General features: G+C 38.7%; 1 protein-coding gene across 1 annotated transcript in view; it reads right to left on the bottom strand.

Annotated features, from left to right (window-relative positions):
- The window catches only part of MTHFD1L (methylenetetrahydrofolate dehydrogenase (NADP+ dependent) 1 like), a 139,345-nt gene that overhangs the window by 31,821 nt on the left and 88,315 nt on the right, over window positions 1-19,209 (bottom strand). Inside the window, exons 23-24 of the mRNA XM_027683494.1 lie at window positions 15,665-15,772; window positions 13,985-14,137 (exon numbers count right to left, since the gene is read on the bottom strand). Coding sequence (XP_027539295.1) covers window positions 13,985-14,137; window positions 15,665-15,772 — 261 coding nt within the window. The remainder of the gene's footprint in view (window positions 1-13,984; window positions 14,138-15,664; window positions 15,773-19,209) is intronic.

Here is a 19,209-nt window from a genome sequence, read left to right as displayed (position 1 = left end):
TTTTAATATACAACTTCCTCTTGGCTTGGTTGTAAATTACACATTCTGTGTTTAATATATGCCATAAATGGGTTTGGTTTTTTTTTAATCCATAAAATGTTAAGTTTTATGGTGCCCACAACATAGTAAAATTCTCTCCCTTTAAAAAAAGCCCTTTAATTGCAGTTTATTCTCATGTGTATCCTGAGCCGAAATCAAAAACTATTTCTTTTTCAAGGACCAGAAACAATACTCTTCATTTCTGTAAGACAATGATGGAATTTTTTTTCCTCCACTAGCTTTTCTGCTTCCCAAACTGGACACATTCTATCCTTTATGTCAAATGTGTCAAAATAAGAACTGCCTCCACTTGCCAAAACAGCTCCAAGGAGGAAAAAAGAAAGAAAAAAAAAGGAGAAAAAAAAAGGAGAACGAAAAAAGAGAGAGGAAAAAGGTTAGGCTTTTGACCATTATCATGAAGATATGATGGTCATCTATGGAATCATATCAATTTGCTGCAATGAAATGTAGTAAAATTGAACAAAACAAAGGCGTGGTTTAGTGCAATAGGCAAAAAAATTCATGCATTTTCAATGCAGTTCACAATATAAACAAAATGTGGATAAACAACAGAATGATGATTCTTAATACTCAACAGTCAACAGAAATCTCTCCTGTTCCGTTATAGAGAAATTTTCCACAAACACCTGATGATCAAACTAAATGCATTCTTCTATCAATGAATTAATTCTCACAATTTACATTTCTCTGTACTTACAAGGAAATTCTTCTTACCTCACATAATGATGCTCCATTCATTATGCTCTACCTCCAGTAATAACACTATGAATTAAACCAAACGTATAAACTGATGGGTTCCACCAACTGCCTTTTCAACATAAATACACAGAAATCCTTAAAACACTTTCAACACTTTCAAGAGAAAAATACCACTCAAAATGCTAGTCAATGTCAAAGCTGAATAGGAACTGAACTGGATAGCACATACATTTCCTCTGGATACTGATGCAGTGCATACAAGAGTAGGAATGCTCCCTGCTAAGGCTGATTTGCATGGGCAGTTACAAAACGCTCAACAAGACCAAGTGCCATGTCCTACACTTTGGCCACAACAACCTCATGCAGTGCTACAGGCTGGGGACAGAGTGACTGGAAAGTGGCCCAGTGGAAAAGGATCTGTGGGTGCTGGTCAACTGTGGTTGAACGTGAGTCAGCAGTGTGCCCAGTTGGCCAAGAAGGCCAAGGGCATCCTGACTTGTGTGAGAAATAGTGTGGCCAGCAGGACTATGGAAGTGATTCTCCCCTTGTACTCGGTGCTGGTGAGGCCACACCTCAAGTACTGTGTCCAGTTCTGGGCTCCTCAATTCAGAAAGGACATTGAGGTGCTGGAGCAGGTCCAGAGAAGGGCAACAAAGCTGCTGAAGGGTCTGGAGCACAAGTCCTTTGAGGAGAGGCTGAGGGAGTTGTTTAGTCTGGAAAAGAGGAGGCTCAGGGGAGACCTCATCACTCTCTACAACTACCTGAAAGGAGGTGGTAGCCGGGTGGGCGTCAGCCTCTTCTCCCAGGCAACCAGTGAGAGGATGAGAGGACACAGTCTTTAGCTGTTCCAGGGGAGGTTTAGTTTACACATTAGGAAGAATTTCTTCACAGAAGGGGTGATTGGACATTGGAATGGACTGCCCAGGGAGAGAGTTACCGTCCCTGGAGGTGTTTAAGGAAAGACTGGACGTGGCACCGAGTGCCATGGTCTGGTTGACAAGGTGGTGTTTGGTCATAGGTTGGACTCGATGGTCTCAGAGGTATTTTCCAACCTAACTGATTCTGTGAAAAGAGTAAAAAGATAGAAGAGCAGGAGTACTATGAAAATCCTTTCAAACAGGCACATATTCTGCATAGTAGTTAACACTGTCAGAAACCTGAAACTGAAACTGGGCCAAACCCATAAGTCAGACGGTGAGAAAAATCTGTGGAACAGCCTTCTTAACAACCACTGGCTGAATGAAGCCTGGAGATGCTCACGAGGGAACTCCTCTGTGAGCAGGGAAACCAGGCATTTATAATCTCATAATATGAACAGTACTACATGTTAAGATACCCAACGCCACTAACTTTTTTTCTTCCCCCCAGCAAAATACCATAGACCTCTGTATTTTGGGTTATTTCATGGATCAAAGAAAGGTAAAAGTCACAGCTTTTGTTGTACAGCTTTTCTGACAAACTCCCAGATTAGCATTTCATTTCTTAGCACTGGCAGTTTTCCAGAGCTGTGCAAATGCAGTAACTTCTGAGCAGCAAGGGGCAAGTGTTGCAAATGGAATTGGGGACGACAACTCAGTGATACCACCTATGTGATGTTTACTAGTTCTTTTTTGCCCCTTTTGGGGGTGCATTTGCCACACTGTGATATAAAATTGCCTAAAGGAAAAAAAAACATAATACAAATGAACACCACTGAGATTCAACACTGTCCTTCTGTGAAACAACTTTTAAGTTACAGTTTGAGTACAACAGCCCTGAGGACACCTCTCCAGCAGCACTCTTGCTCCTCACAGCAAACTGAAAATAAGGATCAAGGAGCCAAGTATGAACTCTAAGTGGCGTTGAATTTCATGCTGTTTTGTGAAAAAGATAAATGAAGAGTAAAATGAAGTCAGGAGATCTATTTTCATTTACCTAAATGAATCTTAAAAATGACTAGAAAGAGTACAACAGGTTTCTATAGGTTACAAATTGTCATAGTCTTTCTGGCCTCAGTCTACTGGTTGGTTCTGTTGAATGAGCGAGTAACAAAACCAGATTGTCTCAGCACAAGAGTTTACTGATGATTTACTAAAAGGCAAACACATTATCCACATTCCTCTCCTGCTTTCATTCATGCAATCCTTATTTGATTGCAACATGAAACCAGAAGGCTACCTCAAGACCCACCCAATATTCAGTACTGCAGGGTGTCAGCCTCCTAAGTGCCTGACTACATAAAAAAAGGTTTGCCACCGCAGTAATAGGTATTGCTAGATACAATCCCTTCATCTGCAACAGTGCTGGTTTCTCATTGACACATACCCAATGTTTCTTCATAGAATGCTTTTGATTACAAAACCAGAATTGAAGGAGAATCGGAGAAAGATTTTCTGAAGATTGTAGGGGATATAAATGATATTCTGTGACTACCACAAGCCTCCATATATTTAATAGTTGATGTGTTGGTTGCTAAATGATGATTAAAACCAAGTATCTTCATGCTATTTTGTATATTTGTAGAAACAAGAACCAGTTGATTTGGACCCAATCATCCTTTTCAAATTGCTGACAGAGATACGTAGTGCCCAATTAAAAAAAGAGAAGTAAAAGCCTTAAAAGTGACATTGAAAAATAGCCCGAGTGGCTGTGCAGAAAAGGAAACCATGACCCGATTACCCAATTCTCACTACTTTTCCTGAAAGCATGTACTCTGAAGTTAAGTTTAGACTCAAAGTCTTCAGAGCATTGCTAAGCTTTAAGTAGAACACCTTATGTAGAAGTTTAACATTTCTACAGTTTTTTTTTCCAATTGCAACATTCCTATATGACTGAATAGCTCATTCTGAACTTCTTCATGTCACTACATTTTCTTATTAAATGCAAAGCCCAGTTCCTTAAGTTGTCTAAAGAAACATGGTTATTAAAGAAAGATGCTGTGGTCAGGCACTCTAGTCTAAAATATCATGCAATTATGGAATTTTATCTTCAGAAAATCTGGAGTCCCTAGAGAGAAACTGCTTAGCCTACAACTAGCTCCAAACTTTGACATGGTATTAAAAAAAGATTATTAAAAATGTGAAACCAGTTAAAGAGAATGTTCCACTTATATCAGGCATTTTTATATCACTTCAAGAAAAAGCTGAATGTCCAGCTGCCAGGCACTAACCTGTAAAGTATCAAGCATTGGTACAGCTGGCATGGGATTACTACCCCCTGGACAGTTACAGAGATAAGAGTTTAAAATGTTTCAAAGAAGCCAAATTTTGCTCTAAGAGTTTGCACCTATCTCATGCCACATCTCAGATCTTTTGCAGTTGTTCCAGGCTGCACCACTATCCAGTGTGCTTCATTGGGAATACTATCCTGACAGCTTCAGGTCATTCCCTCAGGTTCTGTCACTGGTCACCACAGAGATCGGTGCCTGCTGCTCTGCTTCAATTTGTGAGGAAGTTGTAGGCTGCGATGAGGTCTTCCCCCAGTCTCCTCTTCTCCAGGCTGAACAAATCTGTGTGACCTCAGCAACTACTCGTATGGCTTCCCCTCTAGGCTCTTCACCATCTTTGTAGCTCTCCTTTGGATGCTCTCTAATAACAGCTTTATATCCTTTTTTTATTGTGGCACCCAAAACTGTACACAGTACTTGAGGTGAGGCTGAGGTGGTCAAAAGGTAATGCTCTATTCATGACATTTCATAGTTTCAGAAGTGAAGAAAGTTTGTTCTTGTCAAAGTAAACCCATTACCACTTATCAAAGGCAAAATTCAGCATGTCAGCATCTGTACCTTTTTTTTTTTTTTAAAAAGGACAAAAGGAGTATCTCAGGAAATACTTTCAGATTTTTGAGTGGGTGGAGTAGAGGAGGAGTAGTAGTATAACTTTATCTTTTAGTATTGTCCACAGAATGTAGGTCATCCTACTACAATTGAAATACCCCATGCTGATTCTTCACATTCTTAGACATAAACATCTCATGATTTTGCAGGTCAGCAAAACATGAATTTATTTGTGGTCCTGTCCCAGATTTGTCAGGGGGACCTTACTGTTTGTATCTCTGGATTCCTTATTTAAAAAAAAAAAAATCAAAATTTTTTTTGTCTAACAAATTACTAATAGAAAGTGATAGCACTTAAAAGTATTACAGCTTCTATAAAGTCCATTGTAATGGACAATGTAATAAATTAGAGAAGCTCAGTTTCAAATTTCTCAACAAATGCTATTTTCTGCATAATAAAAGCAGGATGCATTTATTTCATTATAAAACAATTTGGAAAATGCCTTTCCTTCCTTATAAAAGCTGTTTGTTAACTAAGACATATATTTTACTATGTAAAATATAACCTATTTCTAACCTCACATTTTCATACAAAGTTTATGAAGAAAATACTTAAAAAAAGGAAATCAAAGTCCATTTCCTGTTTTAACAAGGATAATCCCTTGACCAGAAGGCACAAATATTTGTTCCTCTTTAATGTTAATTAGCACACTATTCATTCTATATTTCCCAATTTAATGAAAGAAAGCAAGTTCACCTTATTTATCCAGAACTCAATAAATAAAACTGTTTAGTCATAGACTTGCAGCCTCCAGTTAGGTTTCTGCTATTAGCCTTAAATCATTTTTAGAGTTGCAATAACAGTAAGTTGCCAAACTCAAATATACAGCTATCTACATCTGCTAGATAGTTTGTCTTACTGGACAGTCTGGAAAATTTCAGTTATTTGTTCCAAACTGTAAAGTTATTTTGTTGCTTATGAAGGAATCAATACTTTTAAAATCTGAAAATTAGCATTTGAAAAATGCATCTGAAGGGACAATTTTTTTTCGTTAAGTGAGCATTAGATAACCTGTCCAAAAATTGCATATAGACAAGAGTTTTAAAAATGTTACTATTGCTTCCTTAGTGAATGGCTGAATCTCTAAATTTTGCATTTGAGCCACATGGAACCTTTGCAGAAACTGCAATTTCTTCAACTGAAGAAGGCTATCAGGCTGAACAAACAAAAATAGGGAGCACAAAACATAATTTCATTTCATCACTATATAGAGGAACAGCAGAAAACTGGAAGTGACAGAGAATGGCTGCTGCTACCAAGCTGAACCATGACAGGCAGTAGTGATACCCACCCAGCCCCAAAGCCATCCGATTCACTGACCCCTGTGTCTGTCAGCATTAGCCTCTTCATACAGCAAATCATCCAAAATACCATGAATGGGGGAAGTAAATACTTAGCTGCCCTCTCTAGTGCTCAAATCTGCACATCTTCTATACAGATAGCATAATCAAAACATGATCTATTAAAACTGTTTCAAGACAATCTGTAAACTGATTTTTGAGCTCTTTGCATTTGATGAAAGTCCACACAGGCTGAATGAGCTCTTAACCAAACCCATTTATTTGCTCTGGACACACAACAGGGGTGCTAACCAGCACAGTCAGAGCCATAGGCTAGAATCCAGGTGGGCAGGCAGCACTGCTGCACCATAAAGTGCATAATTCACCCACCCGCTTCCCTCTGTGCCCTGGAGAACAGCCAGCAAGGCATTCACTAACTGCTCAAACTTGCACAAGCCTATATTTCCACCATAATGTCCTTATTTCTTGTCTGAAATCATGCATAAAATCTAAGGGCAGTTGTTCAAAACTGGTGCTGGCTTCTATCCTAATTGCACTTCCCACTTTTACCTGATACATCTTTGAATGATGTACATTAGCCTATTTGCATGGGGCTTGCTATTAACAAAGAGCCCTGCTCTTCATATGGAATATCAGTCTCTTGAGTTTTTCCTTTCTTAACTGATGCAGCCATATCCGTTTTCATCTGGGATCATGGACTGTAAATTAGAGGCAAGGGAATGAAACAGACATCCACAAGCCAGTTATGATCACAGTTAGGTCTCACTGGAGCAGACAGCAAGGACCTTAATGACTCCCAGACTCTCTAAAACCTTGAGCACAGGATGCTTTCACAGAGGTGCCCCCTTTGGCTACATGCACGCTACAGGTGATTCTCATTTTATTTCTCTACAACTAACGGCATCTGCAAGCCTAAGACAGCTGCACTGAGTTCATTACATACAACTTCTCAGGTCTGATGAGGGCAAGACATTAACAACTACACTAGAGAAAACTGTTTCAGAGCATAATGAGTTATCTTTGTTCCAGGATCGCTTAAACTTGTCCGCACTAGCCAGGCACTACCCTTGATCAATGAATCCATACTGCCTGAGCTGATGTGTCAAGTCAGCTAATCTTAACTGAAAACATGTGCTCAAGCACTGTGATCTAGGCATACCAGTCTCAGAAATTCCTTTGCAGCAGCTCTAACCCATCATACCTTCCATGGAGGAAGCATGGTTAACCATGTCCTCTGCCCTTTTACATGCAAAACAAAGGAGGGTAGGGAAAATTACCACAAGGGGTGAGAGGCTATCAAAATGCATTTTTAGGCTATCAGTCTGATACTTTTTCTGACTAAAGTGAAACTTGAAAGTCACTTTTTGTACTTGTAAACAAGCATCTGTTTTAAGGGATCTATTTAGATAAACTATTTTAAGTTAACAGTGACATGTCTGAGAGCTTGAACATAATGTTACATTTCCATAGATGTCTTTAAAATAAATATATTTTTATACCCAGGAAACCTGAGTGATACAAGAAATACACTAGGTACACTTTTGTCACTAAAAAGTTAGTTTTGTTTAGAGCCAAGTTTAAACATTTGCATAGAAAAAAAAAGTCTTCTCTGACAAGGCTTAAAATATGGTAAGATGGGAAAATAACATGGACACCCTGGATACAAAGGAATAATTTTACAAGAGTCATACTGAAATTGCTTATAATGGAGGTTGTACTAAGAAAAAAATCTCATCTAATCTAAACATTAAATAGCTTACCGAACCACAGGGTCTATTTTCTTCTGTGATATGTAGTCTAACGATTTCATCCTGTCCCAAAACAACAACTTTTCCTTCAACTATTCAGTTTGCTGAAATAACACACACAACTCTAAAACTTCTTTTTTCTTCTCAGTAGAGAAGAGAGCAAAGCCATTAATTCAGCTCTTTAACTACAAGTGCTGGCCCTTAAAGGAATGTAAGGTTAGGTTGAAGAAAGCAGTAATAAGCTGCAAATTAATTTTGCTGACACAGCCAGCAATGGGACCTGGTCTTTCATTCAGAAAAGGCAATATATGGTACATTATTATGATGTTGGTTAAATAATGTTTACTAGCATACAGCAGTCAGGAGAGATAGCATGAACTATACAGACTCTAAGTGCCTTGCCTCCATTATCTGCCAAGATATTTCTAAATGTCAGAGGAAGAAGAGAGGCTGCTTTTTGGGTTTTTTTTGTTTTTTTTTTTTTTTTTTTCCTTTTTTTTCCGGGTGTTGTTTCAGGTTGTAAGAGGGCATTTTACCATATGTCCACATCACAGCTATGGGAGGTACCGTGATCTGAAGTAAAGTATATTTACTCTGTATTTCCAACAAGCACTGGCTTATCCACATCAGTTTAAAATACATAAAGTAAACAGCAAATGCACAGACCACATGGAAATTTCTGACTATCGTTTAAATACATTCTTTTCTATGCACTTTCAAAAGTTACAAAAAAGATAATAATATTTTCAAGCCAGCGAAACTCTACTCTTTTTCTCTTCAATTTAAAAAAATCCTTAGTCATCAGCAAGGCACGTTCTGCTCTTGTGTAACTACATCCATTACACCCACGACTTCTCCCTGGCCAGATTTTAGGTCATGTCATTGTTTTAACTAATGCTTTTGGAACATCTTCAAATCTCTTTTACCTTCATGGCTTTTACTTCAGTGCCCTCTTCCAGTTCTCCACGTACATTTTGGATGTGTCTTCAAATAATTTCACAGGTATCTCCTCCCATTGGTATAACTTTCAGTTTAACTTCTTTTCCTTTCAACCCAATCCCATCTTTCCAATCCTTCCCTCAATCTTCTATTCCCATCTTCTCAGCACAAATGGCCATCCTTAACTACCTCATAGTCAACATGCCTGGGACATTTTCAAAGGCTGCCACATACCACTTTCCATTATAATCGACAACTTTATCCTCATCTCTTCAGCTAAATCATTCACTTAGAGCTATTTTTGCCTCATCTACAGAGACCCTCTCCGGCCAATCTAATACAATCGCAACCACATCATGCAATCCACAAAGGACCACAAGTGGATTTCCTGTTATTACACTAACCATCTCTCAGCCTTTAGCTTTTAAACACAACAAACTGAAGTTGACTGTCCTCATGTTCACTTCCAGCCATTGATGTGCTGTGGTCACCACAGGCCCATCGACCCTACCCCAAATAATTTATCAGTCTTCCACCATCATTTCCACATGTGCATACCCAGTCACTGTACAGGAACGATGCACCCTGTGTACTTCAGAAAACCTCTCTTCTTCCTTCCCAAGAAGGATTACACCTGCTGTAATAAAAAATTTAATAAACTACCTGAAAGGAGGTTGTAGCCAGGTGGGGGTTTGCCTCTTCTCCTCCCCTAGCAATAGGACAAGAGGACACAATCTTAAGCGCTGCGCCAGGGGAGGTTCAAGTTGGACATTAGGAAGAATTTCTTCACAGAAAGAAGGACTGGACATTGCAATGGGCTGCCCAGGGAGGTGGTGGAGTTGCAGTCCCTGGAGGTGTTTAAGGAAAGACTAGACGTGGCATTTAGTGCCATGGGCTAGCTGACATGGTGGTGTTAGGTCACAGGTTGGACTTGATGATCTCAGAGGTCTTTTCCAACCTAGTTGATTCTGTGAAATACGAAGGCACATCATCTAAAAGAGCATAGTGCGGGCTCTTCTTTTCCTGTTACCATTTTTCAATTTCGAACTAAACAATTTTAACTACTTTCCTATGTGAGTTTAACTTCATGGCTTTCCTTTTTTTCTTACTGTTTACACACTTACTGCAATTATCTCAAAATCAGCCTGCAGAGACTGTGAACACCTAGTTTTTATAACTAGCTGTTCTGAGCACTGCTACAACACAGCAACTATACAATACCAAAGGCAGGTGCCAAATGCCACATCACCAGGGACATTTTTTTGACTGAGAGAGATCAGAATACCTAGCAGAGCATTACTCCTTTGTAAACAATAGAAAATTGAATTGTAAGCTAAATGCTTTACAAGACAAATATAAATCTCAACATCACTTTTGTATTTCAAACATCACCCTGTGTTACAAAGATCATCAGGATGATTTGGGCAATCCACCAATAACTATTCATCTGTCCCATAAAAGCACCTGAGAGAAGCAGCAAAATGACAGTTTGGAGACAACCTGGGCCTCATGCAGCACTGGAAAATTGCAATTTCACTTCAGGTGGCCTGGACTCCATCTTATGTTCAATAGAAACTCTCAAAACCTTTTAAGCTCTTAACCAAGGAAGAAGAAATTCATTCAACAGGCAACAAGATTTTCTTTCTGAAAGTATTCATAAAAATATTTATATTCAAGGTCTTTTCCTTCTTACAATATTCAGGTAATATTTTGGCAGGACAGTCCTTGCTCTCACCCACAAGTGAATCAGGGCTTTATTGCTCCCATACATTGATTTCAAACTACACTGGGTCACCCCAAGAGTTCCTTCCCAGAGGATATAGTTCTAGCACTAGTTCCAGAGACTTGAACTTCTTTCTGTATGGGTAGAAAAGTACATCTGTAATAGACTGACTTTTCTTCAGATATATTGATATCTGAAGGATGTCAGTTCATTGTGAGAATTTGGAAGCTCTGAAAAGCTCCACATATTTTCAAAGAGACATGGCCTGTAATTTTAACCCATTAAACTGAAAGTGCACAGCTGGAAAAACGTAGTACATATTTAAAAATCTCACTGTGATTTAAACACAGATTCATTACGTGCACCAGTGATTTTGTAGCATCACTTCACATAGGCAAAAGACAACAGGTTTTACTTTGATGACCTTCCTGCATTCTTGCAAATCACATGAAAGAGAACAATAGAAACATGGTTGAATGTGAGAAAGCACCCAATTGCTATGGCTTTTTGGGTGGGGGTGGAGAGAAACACACATATTACAAAAATCTAATATTTCTCCACCCAAGCATTGCTAGCGAATGACCTCACTGGTTTCCTACATATACTCCAGCAGCTTTCCTGCCATCACTCTGTTAAGCCAAGCAATGATATCAACAGTCCACCTGTGAGAGTGATGTAGCCCTCTGGGTCATGGCCGCAGAGAACTTGGATAAAAGCTGTGCCAGTGTTAATTAAATACACCTCTTGTTTCACTGCTGATTTCCTCCGATAAGGCTCAGCTCATTTTTCCTGGAAAGACTTCCATGCTGTAAGAGAACCAGAGCCAACCATAACACAAACCAAATACTGCTTAGAGAATATGAAGACAACATGTTAAATATCTAGTTTTGAAAAAATAAAATCACTGCCTATGAGTGCTGGGGTAAATACAAATCTCATTACTCTACGTGTGCTAGTGACAAGGTTAAACTACAAATGCTAGTTACTGTAGATAGCTTATTATCTTTCAGCAGTACTTATCTCTCGCATTTGTAATGCTCTTCCCAAATAAATAGGAGCAGAATTCTAACAACCTGCTTTACTGATAAATTCCACTAGGTTAGAGTGTGAGAAGCTCATCCAGTACAATTATGCTTTGAGAATGGAGTTTGACATTTAATTAGCATCAGAATTATCACTACAACTTTAATGAAAAATAGCATTTTTTCTGCCATCAGAAAGGTCTTAGCAGTAAGAAGGTTCTAAGCAGCTTAGGTAATTAAGGAATCGCTTCCATTAATACAATTAGCTAGCAAGTAATCAAAGGAAAAAAAATGTATGCTTCTCCTTTTTTTCCTATAAAAAGAAATCTAATCCACCGCCATGACTGGATGCTTTCACCATATGCTGTCACCAGGATGTCTGTAATCCCTCTACTCATAGCATCTGACTTAGAGCCACTTTAGGCCTTCAGGACATGCCCTTTTATATTTGCTTTGCTCCTGCAGGCATTTTCAGATAGCTTTATTAGTAAGAGAATTGTCAAAGGAAGGCTCTCAGTTTTGAAACCTGACATCAAAAATATTCCTTCTTGCACGACTCAAAAAGCAACACTAACCCTAAGACTTAGTTGCTGATAACAATGCACACAAAAATCTGAAGGTGGCAAATTAGAGAAGTGATCTCAAAAGTAGTGGTACAATTATATTACCAGAGTTTGTTTCATGATGATCACAACTCTCAATTCTGAAAGTTAGCAAGTTGGACCTCTTGCCATAAATTTAATTCTAAAGAAGGAATTGAATGGTAAGGATGTTAGGAATACATTCATATTAATTCATTCATTCATCCTGATTTGTAGAAATTGTGATAGTTCCAAGAAGTGTTCTGTCCTACATTCCTGAGCATTAGCAATATTTTCCAAACAGCCAATGATCAATGTCTATCTATTCACATTTTTAGCTCTTGGGGATCTTATGTTCATACAGTACCTCTCCCTACAAACTCTCTTGGAACACTTAACACAAAGTATACTGCCTACCCAGTGCAGGATATGGCAGAAATTCCATGGCTAATACTGCCTCTTGCCCAAGTCAGGCTAACTAACTTGGATATATGTTTTACAATCTCCTCCAGTAAGAAATCCCATATATAAAAAGTCCTTCATAAGAACCCTATTTTTTGGTTCTAGAAGGAAACAGAAAATGAGAGGTAATCCTTGAACTTGTTTGGTGTATAGTGCTCCTACAGACAGTTTCTACAGATTTATGACACTGAACTGCAGCTAGTTCACAGTGAAGCATGCAAGGTGTGACGCATTCAGAAAGCTCAACCCAAGAACATTTCACTCTGACATCCTACAGAATAGCTCCTTCATGGTTTTGAATTAGTTACTGCCCATTTTTCATATGCACTCCTTCTCACAACTTCATGACACACAACTTACAGTGCAAACTTGAATCCAGGCCAGGAAGGAGATACTAGAAGTTCTGACAAATTTTATCCTGTCACCAGTAATTGGAATTTGGTCTTACACAATTCAAATACACAGCTGCACTTTGCTTCTGGTGGATGCGCGTAATGTGGTCATGCAGAAGGAAAGCATATCCCCAAGTCCAGTGAGTTTAAGTGACACAGTTTCCTGAACTCCAGGAACCCTCCTGGTCAGAAAGTACTTCCTTCCTTGTTTCAAACACTTGATTGTTTCAGAGGGAATTCAAAACAATAGATTAGAAACTTTCAACCTTTCCTAAGTGTACTGCTACACAAGGAAATCAGGCCATGCTCTGGGAAGATGAGATAACATTGGGAGAGTACTCTTTCCGGAAATGCAATGGCTTTTGCATCCCTCCTCTAACACCATCCCATGAATCAGTTACATATTAGTAATAACTCTAGCTATGAGATGTCAGATGCAGTTCAACTGCTGTTTGGATTAAGATGTGCTGATTGGCAAAAGGCATGAGCTAACTAACTTCTCAGCTATTTCGACAAGCCCTGTTAGGGAAAAAAGTATCAGGAGCTTCCTAATCTGAGTCTGTACTTCTAAGGACATGTAGGTAGAAAGGATGACAATTGTCTCCTTTTAGCCTGACGCCATCAAGCCCCTCATTGTTTAAATTTCTAAAAAAGGAAAAGAGTGTGCTACTACTTCTGCATTTACAAAGCTACCCCTTCCTACCATAACTTAGTTTTACAGAACCAGTAGTGATATTCACAAGGACTGCAAACAGATCAGGCTCATTAGCTGAAAAGCCATCATTTTAATCGTACACTGTTCCCCAACACAATTCCTTTCATCTAAATATATTACAATGGTTGGTAATGATGAATGAAATGATTTAACATTTAGAATAAAATCATTAAACTAGTTATTTACGGGCCGTAATTTGAATAAGAAAAGACAAAGGACATGTAAATTCCTTTTTATGCAGCATTAGGGTACATAAGTATACCAGACTAATGGAAAAACAACAGAAACAGAAACAACAGCAAGAACCATTCTCTCAGACCCTATAGTTGAAGCTCTTATATGATATTACATTTTCCTAATTCTCTTTTGCTATCAACGTAGAGCTACAATAAGTTTGAAGATAAGATTATTATACAAAAACAAGAACTCACCTGATTTTACACGTTATTTTTAGTGGCAAACAGGAAATGCACTTCCCTGTCAAGCTGGGTCAAAGGGGAGTGATCAAGCTGAATACTTTGGACTCACCGTTCCTACCAAAGGGTAGATGAATCCAGCTCCAATACTGGCTCGTACATCGGTAATCGGCAAAATGAAACCAGTGGGAACACCCTTCCTCTCAGGCTGATGGGAGAGGGATAGGGGAGTTTTTGCCATACAAATGGGAAGATTTCCAAATCCCTAACAAAAGAGGGATAGAAAATAAAAATATTTTTAAAATTACAGTGAAGACACATTACGTTTTTGTTTTGTTATCAATATCTTCTTGAAACCCTAAAATCCACATAGCAACAGTTAACCTCAGTTTCATAACAGATAATATTTCAGAAATGGGCTGAATACTGTATTTCATACGCTCTTCTCTCTCAGCTCAGGCGTCTATCTCCAGAGACTTGGCTGTAGGGATACCCAGCCTGTGGAGTGGGTTCTCAGTCTAGAGTTAGGTGCAAAAGTTGCCTATGCACCAGTTAAAGTGTGCTGTTTTCAGAAAGGGTTCACAACAGGTACCACACTGAACAGGAAGCCTACACCAACTTAATAGAACTCCAGTACAGCAGTTCCCTCTGGCCTCTAATGACCTACTTAGACACCTACTTGAAACCAGAGTCCAGGATTCAGAGTCTGAAGTAGTTACTGAAAATGTTGGAGAAAATCAGGGAAATGCCCTCAGCAGCTCCCCCCATTGATTAATCTTGAGTCAGGCACCTTCCACTCATCTGTTGAATTCCTTGACAAACAGGGCCAGTTCACAAAGCCAGGAGGAGAGGAGGCACTGCAGGGAATTGACTCTGCAGCTCAGTGCTGACAATCCTTTAATGACATTGTGAAAATATTTCCTAATACTACTAACATTTAGACTAAAATATGCATTAGAGAATCACAGCAGGAAAACATAAAGGCATGGATTATTTTGCTTTAAGTACACTAATTCATCTTCTTTTTGATCTAGAAAAATCAAATTAATTCTCGAGAAGTTTGCATTATAGGGAAGATGGCTACACTTCTGCCTGTCTGACCAAGCTGACGAAGTACCCTCAGGTATTTTTCCATGACACATCGTTCATAGTTCCTACTTTCTGACAGAAAGGCTTCAGCCAAGTTTATGTCCAGAAGTCATTCCACTACAGAAAATGCATTCACCTCTCCGCATGGTTTCTGAACTTTTCAAACTGATACAAAGCCCACTCCCACATGCTTTAGGATCAGAGATGTATTTCACCTTCTAGTATTCATAACTCCTTGAAAATAATATGAACAGAAAGAAAACAAAAGATTTTACAAGTATTGGGAGCTTTGTTACTAATGTGCATAGCTGTTCACAGGTCTCTCTGTGTCTGCAAACTCTTTTTTGCACATACAAATTAACATTCATATGCTAGCTGCCAATTCTGCAGATGTGCAGTTGTCACATTTAAGACGGTAACCCAGAATTATCACACTGCATAGAAAGTAGGGTTACATGAGCAATCTCAGAAATATTCTGAACACTGTTCATCTATCACAGGAGATAGCTTTCAAGGTTAAAACCATTCTGTTCTGTGTAATCTAAACCAATACATACTGACCTCCACAGTTTAGTATCATGGGTATCATGCCTTTAAGCAAAGCTTGACTTAACACTCCAATCTGAGAACACTTTACACTCTGAGGTTTCCTAAGACTCTCATCCAACAGATACCTGACAGCATAATTCACTGGTGTTCTTACCTGCCGGGTGTAACGATCAACTTGTGACTGCGCAACAGGAGACAACTCTATATCCTGAGCTCCATACACCTTCTGAGCAATGATCCTTATTTTTTCAACAATGGGAAGCTGCAGAGACAAGGAAACAATGTAAGGATGAAATTAGCCAAGAGAAACTAGGATCTTCTTTGTTGTGTGAGATATCTGAATCTCTCATTTAGATTCATCCTTGTTAAACAGGCTTGCTAAAGCACGAAACAAAGTAAAGGGCACTGGTGATGGATATGATATTCAGTGACATGTACATGAATTACAACCACCATTTCAACTATTACATCATTTAGAAGCTGCACAATGTGTGCATTACAGAGTTGACGACATGAGCTTATACCCCTGCCTACAATGGGGGAAGAAAATTACTGCCATGCAGTTTTAAGAATCAAGAGCTAACCCTCACTGCAGATACGAGCTACTGGGTTAACAGGGATCCCTACACAAAAAAAATTCATTTCAGAATAAAGACAACCTATACAATGAGTGGACAAGGTGAGGTAGCAGGCAGCCAGGGAAGGTTTCTCTGAGAAGTGAGGAAGTGCAGCAGAAAATTCCTGAACCATCACTGCTTCTTCGATTGTGATTTTTTTTTTAAATTTGTTATTATTCTCACCTCCTATCCTTCCTAACATGCATATTTTGAATTGTAGCTTTGATATTGTAAAGCACTTTGGACACTTATAGGGAAAAAAAAAGAAAGAATATGAAAGTATTCTAGGATTCACTTTGAAACCTCAAGTCGCTAAGTTCAACCCCAGTCTCCAAGAGTATTCATATCATGTTATTCAGCTAAAACTGAACATATGTTCTGCCTCATGGCTTCTCTTTGAAGGCAGATGCAGACTCTCACATTCAGTCTGTTAAAAATCCTTTAACAGATTTTCAGCAAACTGTTTTTTGTGGTCAGATCAGGCGTTTACTTTTCATGCCATCATTTTGTGTATTTAGAGTAAACAACTCTCTCCTCTTTCTCTCTCCTTTTGTTTTGAGTGACTTTGGAGACAGCAACTGTGAACCCTATAGCCTATTTTACACTAGCCATCCTCTTTGACTTCTTTCAATAGGAACAGGATGATGGAGAAAGGATCACACCACCAGTTCAGCTACTTCAGTGCTGACTATAGATGGCCAGAGATGTGTGCAATACTCCAGGGAATATGCCACCAGTGATTTGTAGTCTAGCATATATAATTAAGAACACGTGGAAGAAGTGCTGAACAAAATTTAAAGAGATACCACTTGGGGAAGAAGACTTGGTAATCTCAAGCAATACAAAAAGCACCAGAACACAAAATAGAAGTATTTAATTTTATTCTAACACAGGCAAGAAAGTAATTTGTCGATAATGAACTTTATCTGCTGCATTTATAGGAAGTTCCACAGTTAATCACATTTTTGCAATGCCTGTCTAGAAGTAATGGTTTTTCTGCAAAGATACATCAGTTGAAGGGTTTGTGTCAGATCAACCTTTTTTGTATTTATGACTGAATTTTAGAAAAATTAAAGTTTACATTGATAAAGAACTCCAGTAACAGAGACATCACAAGAGAAGAAGCTCACCAGACTTTCAAGTGGCTTAAAGGTAAGGCAGTTAAAAGCTATTAAGGCTCAAAAAAAATCCCCCCTCAGATTTGAAATTTCAAAGAAAGATTTAAAGAAGTTCCACAGGTTGCTTTCTGAACGTGCTCACTATGTGATATTGCACCTTAATTGGGTGGAATAATGTCACATTCCTGACTTCAAGCTTTTCACAGGAATACAACCAATGCAAAAAAAAATCTAATCAAAATTGGAGATAATGCATTCCAAATATCCTGGATATAATTCCTGGCAGCAGTAAGCTCAGTGAAATACTTAGTGTCATGGACAGCCATCATGAGATGAAAACTTCTCTCAGAGTGATTACTTACTACATTCATATCCATGGCAGTTTTGAACACAGTGGGAGAAATGCAAAACATGTCTGTTAATTTGCCTTTTGGGTGCTGTTTGCTCACAGTCAAGGACTAACAGCAATGGCAAATGGAAGGGCAAAAGGCATTCCACTCCCTGTTGTCAGTAGGCCAGCATCAAAACTAACAGCCTTCTGCTTAAACCTCAGTAAATTCATTGAAGTGGAGATGTACATTTAGATTCAACTTGCATTTGTGTCAAAATATTTCAAACTAATTTGACAGCAGTATAATTACTGTGCCTTCAGTCCCCTTCCAATGACCATAGCTGTATTTTCCAAACAAAATCCAGCAGGGCTCTGGCTAGCATCAGAAGAGACTGCTTTAATGACAGTGGTGGCATTCTGTTCCTCCCGGGATGTGTGCAGCATCTTGCATGGCTGAGTATGAGTCTGAGTTGGACAGTCAAATGGTATCCTTATGGATTTATGGTTTGCTTATTGGCATTTGTGTGGGGGGGTTTTTTGTTGTTTGTTTGTTGTTTTTTTGGTTTTGTTTTTTTTTTTTTTAAACCAGAATGTCAAATACTTTTCAGGTCAGTACCCACATCTCAAATTTTGCAAATGTAACCTCAGAAGATTCACCACTGGGGAAGGAGTTGTGGGAGTGTGAATGGCAAACTAAAGTGGTTTTCTGAGAATGTCACATGTATTTGCAAGGCATGCGCATAGAAGCAGGTGAGGCAATGTGCATGGTGTCAGGGGAGAGTTTGAGCCCATTTAATCTCACAACACAAGCAAGATGAGTGCTGGCTGAGCCAAATTCAGACACAAACCGGTAGGGAGGCACAGATGCACTATGCACATTAACACAGCCCATGTACATGCACACTCTCAGACATACTTCCTTCCTGAAGTTTCAGGAGTAGGGAAAGGAGTACACTACACCATGCTAAGGATCCACCTGTTTCCTAGTATTTAGTGGAACTTTTAAGGCATTATCTATTTAGAATCACAGTGTAAAAGGGCATTTCAAGCTAAAAGGTTTCCCGTGTTTCAGTTATCAAGTAATACTGCTGAGAAACTTCAATTTAAAGAAGCATTTTCAAAGAAAAAACACCTAGTGCTCTACATGAGAAATAAAAATTCATTTTGCTTGAAAGTGACATAATGGCATTTATGTGAAAAGAAGTTCGACTAATTCAAGAGACATTTTACATATATGCCATAGCAGAAGCCTGGATATTTACAAGATACTTACAGGAAGAGTTCTTACTTTTTCTTATCTGGTCTTTAAAGGCAAGTTTAGCTTTAGGTTTTCAAGGAAACTTGATTATTCAGCACTTCACTATCAAAATACTGTCACTGATGGGCAAAGGCATCCACCACATGTACTAACTATGCTAATTCACATGGAAAAGTGTTTCATTGAAGTTAAAGGGACTGAAAAATAGAGGGATATTGCACAAGTAACTAAATCATTAAGGGATTTTAAGCTTGATTTTTGCTCCACCTGATGCCACTTATCTAGACAAAAAGTAAATCATGTGAGCTACTTATTTGTACCTCACACACTTTGGTCAAATACCTGCCAGCACAAATCACATATCTCAGATACTTA

The sequence above is a fragment of the Neopelma chrysocephalum genome, unplaced genomic scaffold (genome assembly GCF_003984885.1).
Source record: "Neopelma chrysocephalum unplaced genomic scaffold, ASM398488v2 Primary Assembly neopelma1_23, whole genome shotgun sequence".
NCBI lineage: Eukaryota > Metazoa > Chordata > Aves > Passeriformes > Pipridae > Neopelma > Neopelma chrysocephalum.
Note: the sequence above shows the minus strand (reverse complement) of the source record. Positions and strands in the feature narration are given on the sequence as shown.